General features: G+C 37.6%; 1 protein-coding gene across 7 annotated transcripts in view; it reads left to right on the top strand.

Annotated features, from left to right (window-relative positions):
* Positions 1-6,272, top strand: part of mef2d (myocyte enhancer factor 2d) — an 84,529-nt gene extending 78,257 nt beyond the window's left edge. For all 7 annotated transcript variants that reach the window (XM_086077954.1, XM_086077947.1, XM_086077951.1 and 4 more), the window contains one exon: positions 981-6,272. In XM_086077954.1, coding sequence (XP_085934080.1) covers positions 981-1,398 — 418 coding nt within the window. In that variant the 3' untranslated portion in view covers positions 1,399-6,272. The remainder of the gene's footprint in view (positions 1-980) is intronic.
* The last annotated feature ends 741 nt before the right edge of the window (positions 6,273-7,013 follow it).

Consider the following 7,013-nt stretch of genomic DNA (forward strand, 5'->3'; position numbering starts at 1 on the left):
TTTGTTTTGTCATTCAAATTTCATCGAATTTTTTATTTTATAAAGTTAAAATAAAATGTGATTTTATTGTATTAAAATTATGGGACGGTTGCTGAGGGGGAGGGCGTTATTTTATTTTTAAAAGGCTTAAAGAAAAAATTATGTTTTAAGTCATTTAGTATTACTGTATTACATTTCTCCCAATTAATTTTCCTTAGAAAATGCACCTTTATTTTTGTAAGGTTACAAAAATTATAAAATATTTTGTTTCTGTAAGATAAGGACTTTTTTTCACACAAAAAAATTAAATAAATAAATAAAATTATTCTGATGAAATTACTTCAGTGTCAAAAATTTGGTTTTGCGATTTTTTTTTCCATAGAAGTACACATTTACCATGAGATTGAAACAATGTTAAGACAAAAAGGCTGTCTCCTATTTTATTTTTTATTTTTTTATAAAAACTTTGTCCTTAAACATTATTGATTAACATGCACTTCCAATAAAGTATTGGCAAAAACGGTTGACATTTTTATGTTCGGCAGTGTTGTTAGCGTCTGCTGAAAGTAGCTGATAAAGTAACTTCTAGTCTGACTTAGTTACTTTTTAAATCACAAAATTAATAAGCTATGTTACTTTTCAAATCAAGTAATCAATAAGGTAATACTATAATAATAATAATTACTTTAAAAATGGAGTACATTAATCATTAAAGCAACTAAGTTACATTTACAATTAAGTAATCTGGAAAGTAACTGAGTCAAGTAATAAGTAATGTTAGTTACTTCTAAAATCAAGTAATCATTAAAGTAAACTAGGTTACTTTTAAAATCCTGTAATCAGTAAAGTAACTAAGTTACTTTAAACTCAAGTAATCAGTTAAGTAACAGTTACTTTTAAAATCAAGTAATAAGTAAAATTACTCTTTTCAGTGTATCTGTGGCAGCATTGTTTGTAGTCCAGCATGTCTGACTATTTTACTTCTCTGCTGCCCCCTACAGGCCGATGGCTCCCCTCCCTCAGGGCACAGCGCTGACCGTCAACACCAACCCTCACTTCAACATCAAGTCCGAGCCCGTGTCGCCCAACCGGGACCGCAGCACTCCCTGCCCCATGATGGGTGGTGTTCAAATCCACGGGCAGGTGTTGCCATCGTACCCCGCTACCGGCCAAGGCCGCTCTCCCGTCGACAGCCTGAGCAGTAACGGCAGCTCGTACGACGGCAGCGACCGGGACGACAACGCCGCCCAAGGTCGGGGCGGAGGAGGGGGTGGGAGCGGCGGCGGGGGTCCGGACTTCCACCTCCACCAGCAGGCCGGCGTCCAGCAGCCCACTATGGTGCTGCTGCGGCCCGCCTCGGCCGAGCCTCCGGAGCAGGACAACGTGAAGAGGATGAGGTTGGACGCGTGGGTCACATAAAGTGCCGATGCCATGCTGGGCTGGACAGAACCAGTTGAGGCCCGTGCCCCCCCCCCCCCCCAAACCCCTTAACACACACACACACCAGCCCCAGAACTCCTTCACACACACGCACACACGAGCATGCTTAACATTTAACACATTCACATACAATACTCACAAAAGGTTTGGGGCTTTGAGATGAATTTTCGAGATGAGAACTTCATTTGACCTTTGACCTCTTGGCTGGTTCTGTACTTTTTGCACAGTTTGCTGTTCTCATTTATTTCCAATTCGCTTCACTTTTTTGCCTTCCAGTGACTCTTCCAGTCTCTCAGTTGCAACCCGATGATGACACATAGTGACCACTTCCTTCTGACAACATCCTGTTTGAAGCTTAAATTTATGAAAAATATTACTTTAATCTTCTAAGATTAAGAGGTTTTCACATTTTCTAGGAGGGAAAAATAACTCTTTTTAGAACTTAATTCTGCAAAATATTACCAAAAAACACAAATATTTTATTTGTGTAAAATTAAGATTTATTCTTGAAACTTTTACCCCCAAAATATGAATGTATTCTTGTAAAAAAAAAAATATTCTAGATTTTTTTTATTTTTTAGCTTGTAGCTCAGTCCAACGCAATTTGACTTAGAGGTGTACTCACTTTTGTTGCCAGCCATTTAGACATTAACATTTCCACTGTTACACAAGCTGAACACTGGCTACATTACATTGTAGCAAGGTGTCATCCATGAGTGTCATGAAACGATACATTGAAATATTTACATAAATGTGAAGGGTGTACAAACTTCTATGAGATACTCTGTTTTTAATGTAAACAGATTTAATTGAGTGAAAACCAAATATTTAAAAATGCAGCTATTGGTTGGATTAGTTTAAGAAATGATGCTTTTTAATATCTGTGGTATAGTTTTTCTTCCAAAAAGGGAAGAACACACAAATTGAACAAGAAACATGAAGACCGTGACGCATTTTATTAAAAATTAAAAAAGATGTGTCATGCTGGTTCGGGCCCCCGTGACTTGGCCAACTGTATTTATAGGGTCAGTTGCCGGTTACAATACAGATGCAGAAAGATTTTCCTTTTTCAGAATTTGGATTTCCTTTGAAATTTTCAATCAAACACCCGTGAACAGCAAGTTGTGCATAAATGACTATAACTCAGAACAGTTGGGCAAAAGTCCAATTAAGTTCACCTGGAAAGGTTTTAGGGTCATCCTGAAATGACACCCCAAATCCTGATGTCCCATATTTTTTGTGATCACATTTGTGGGGAGACTTCATATTTCTACTTTTCACTCGGGACAGCAAGCCGGGAAAAAGCCAGTTGTAATGCATAGTGCAAAAAGGCGTTCGCGAGGTTTCCCAGCATGCCTTGCGCGCGCCACGACTGCGTCCACGTGTCGCCATTCATCTCCAGAGTTTATCAAGACAATGAAGGAAATGTGTACCCCCACCCCTTCTCACTGCAAAAAGATAACCCAATACCAGACTGACGAGTCCCCCTGAATCTTGGGCTGCTTTCACACTCGTAAGCAGGCTGCTTTTGAAATCAAGCATAGCGAAATGCATCGCGATAAAACATGTGACATTGCGCTCTTTTTTGATTGGCCACAAGAAAGTCAAACGGAAAAACACAAAATGGAACACAACGGATCTTTGTTGGTAACTTAAAAAAATTATCTGGGCGACACACCGGCAAATAGCCAAGCTCCATAAATGACCCAAAATCAAAATGGATGATTTGCCATTCAAGTTCAGACATGAAGTTGTTCAATTTTGGTCACATTCCCCCAAAACTTCCTGTACATTTTCAGAGTCCACTAAAATGGCTGCTGCAAACTAAAACAGCTGACTTTTAGTTCAAATCCAGGAGTGAATGGCTAAAGATAACCAAATTCCTGTTAGATTTTGGTCTGAATCCCCCAAAATGGCTGCCTTCTTGTTCAATTTCATGTATGACTCGCCTAAAATGGCCACGCCAATTCTAACTGACAGACTTATTCGTTTTCGGACTCTAGTCCCTAAAATGTTCAACTTCCTGATTGATTTCTGAAATGAATTCCTCAAAAGGCTGCTTCAAACAAAATGGCTGACTTTCATTTTCACTTTTGGACATGAGCCCTCAAAAATGGCCTCCTGTTACAGAGTTCTGACATGAAAGGCTGCTTCAAATCAAAATGGCTGACTTCCGGTTTTTGTATTTCATGATTGTCCCCAAATGGCCAATTCAGTCATTCAATTCATTTCAGGGTTTACCACTAAAATGGCCGCCATTAGATTCAGTTTCAAACATGAGTCCCCCCCCCCCCCCCCCCCGGCCCAAAATGGACGACATTCTGTGCGAAATTAGACAAGTCCCTCAAAATGTCTGACTTTCGTTTTGCTTTTGGATACAAATTCCCAAACTTAACCTGCCTTTGACCCATGCCAACATCAATCCAATTTTGTAACATATTTCCCAGAACGGAGCCCATTAGCACCGAACCGTTTTCCTGTCAACGTTCTTGTGACCAATCAGAGAAGAGAAATACATCACATGTTTTTTGTCGGCACGTATGCTACCTTTTGTCTTTTTACTTTTCCAACACTAATGGCATTGCTTGCAAATCGGATAGCGAGACACGAATTAACTCCTCCATTGATTAGTTAGCTAATTAAGGCTGAAAGCAATCATAATTGGAATGATTTGTTGCCATGGCAACAACAGAATCAGGGAGGCCGATGAGATGAGTAGTGTGTGCGTGCGTGTGTGTGGTGACTCGTTACGTGAACCACATTGGGGGGGGGGGGGGGGGGGTACATAAACAATACGTGTGTGTGCTTGCGTGTGTGAGTGTGACAAGTTTGAATAATAATAATAATAATATTAAATGACGACGACCACGTGGACGCCACAGGGATTGTACATAGGAGCTAAGTATTTGGCAGGAAGTAACGTAAAAAACTGATTCTCAGTGGAACTCCTTTTTTAAATAATTCTTTATGGCTGTATGTACAGTATATAAAAGTGTAGTTTGTCAATAATGCACCAGAGGGCGCTTTAGGGCAGAAAAGGGACTCGATGGAGCGCACTTTACACACAAACACACACCTACACACATATCAATGCAAAGGTTCCATCCGTCCACGTGTTTGTATACTTTTTGAAGTATGAAGTTAACGACCCTCTGATCTGGGGTTTTAATGGTGACAAGTGCACATTTTTAATATGTTTCTTATTAATATTCAGGCATTTCCCCCAAAAGTATCAATTAGTTTGTGTTGCATTTCAAATTAGTTTTCCAAAAAGTCAAAGAAGGAAAAAAAAAATTGTATTTTCCTCAGTTTTTAAAATTTTATGCTTAAAGGTTTTGTTGACATTTTTTTTATTGTTGCTTTTTTTTTTTAAGTTAAATTTCCAAACACTGCCCCTTACATGCTACATTAAAGCCATGCAAGTGGCTAAAAAGGGGGAGAGATAATAATAAAAAAAAAAAAAAGATGTGCTAACACCTACTATATTTCACGTCAACACACACACTTTTGCCCTGTCAATCATCACTTGACATCATCCCCTTTTCACATTACGGTGAACTGAATATTTTCCCCCAACATATCACTACATTCAATCCCACTTAAAATGGTTTCTGTTGCCATGGCGATGCCGTTATAGCAACCATTAGCGCAACATTAGCACTGCACCTTTTTAGTTTTGATGAATATTTATTGGGAAAATGTGCGACGTGGTCCTTTTTAGTGCAGTAAATGAAGGATTTTGCCATTCGTTTTCTGCGACATTATTGTCATGATTATTATGGGCGTCTGCCTCAAGCCATAACGCCACGTGGTTGTTGTTACCCGTTTGCTTCCCATAGGGGGCGCCGTAATCACTAAAAGACAATCATCTTCAAGCCCCGCCTGCTATGGGAAAGACATTGGAGCGTTTTTTTTTCTCTCTCTCCCAGAGCCTTGATACCTAGCTGAAGGTCCAAGTACTAGATTGCTCCTCACTAGTAAGTGCACTAGTCGAATGACTGTCTTGCTAGTAACATGTCTCAACTACTAGTGTCACTTTTGCTATGCTAGTATGCAACAAACCTACTGTGCTCCACTAGTAACACTACAAGGCCAACTAGTAGAATGACTAGTGCAGTGAAGTATCATACGAGCGGGGACAAAGAGTGACAAACTAGTACTAGTGCATGGACCCTAAGATTGAAATCAAGGATTTGGACTAAACGCTCAAATTGATTTCCACACGTGGGCCTCCAAAGCTAAAACGCTCGCTTTCCGGTGTTCATTCGTGCTGGTGACAAGTCTGTTTTTTATGGTGATATTATTCTGAATATAAATTATCATCGTCACGACGAGGTCATTGACGTGATGAAGACTTTCTTTGTGTAGCTTAGTTTTTATTTGGTGAATATTCTATAAATATCTTTTGGTTTGTTTGGGGATTTTTTTTTTTGTTTTGTTTGTGTTCTGAATAAACATCGCACGATTTTTCGACGCACATGTCACTGCTGCATGGATCAAGAGCAAAGGGGAATAAAATGTAATATCAACACACCGTCGTCACACATAAATATATTCAAATAAAAATGAAGAAAAAAAATATGAAATAAAAGCTAATATATTGTGTTGGGCTAGTCTGCTTTTTTGTTGTAAAGAGACTTTTTTTTTGTTTGAGAATGATATACAATTTGTGTATATTTTCATAAATAAAAGGTATGCACTGATGTTATTACAAAATCTATACTGCTTTTACAAAAAAGTGTTTGTTATTGTACCAAAGTATCCAATGCTCCCCTCTTCTTGCGCTCCCCTTGCTCCCCTTTTTGCGTATGTTTTACCGTATTTTATATATTAAATAGACAAGTTGACCTAAACCACACCTTGTCACTCTTTTTTTGTGCCCATCTTCATTCTCTTCTCTTTAAAAGCGGACAAAATATAAATTATGCATCAGTAAGTAAAAAAGAAAAGAAAAAGTTGGTCAAATACGGTAACGTTTTTATTTTACAGTACAATTAAATCAGAATATTCTACCAGATGAAAGTTATAGCATAATTCTTGTATTTATGATTATTGCATTGTTTTATATGGGAAACTTTTTATTTAGTTGTGTAGGACCAAATGTTACATAGGAAAGCTTTGTGCACAAATAAAAACGACAATGTCATGTTTAATCCAGATATATTTATTATATTTGTTGTATTTCGTATTATTGTGTGTACATGTTCAAAATGATAAATTAAAAATAGTTATTGCTTGATTAAGTTAAATGAAAATTAAACTATTAGAAAGCTAAATTGTTATTTGGTGTATTTAAAAAAATTTGTTTTTTTACGGTATACATGGCTATATATGGGTACGTAGATATTTTTAATGATTAAATACTATTGTGATGTGGGTGTTGTACTGCTGTTCACCACCAGATGGCAGCGCTGAATAACGGTTAAAAATACAATTTTAATACAAATAAGATAGTAGTACTTCAATTAAAATCAGATTGTAATTTACTTCAGTATTTTAAAAAAAACACGAATTTTTGCTGTAATTTGTATTATATACAGTAAATAGTGGTCTGAAGAATAACAAAGTATTGTGCTTGGTTGCTCTTTTTTTTT

The sequence above is a fragment of the Leptonotus elevatus genome, chromosome 6 (genome assembly GCF_054856555.1).
Source record: "Leptonotus elevatus isolate MCC_2025b chromosome 6, RoL_Lele_1.0, whole genome shotgun sequence".
NCBI classification, from domain to species: Eukaryota; Metazoa; Chordata; class Actinopteri; order Syngnathiformes; family Syngnathidae; genus Leptonotus; species Leptonotus elevatus.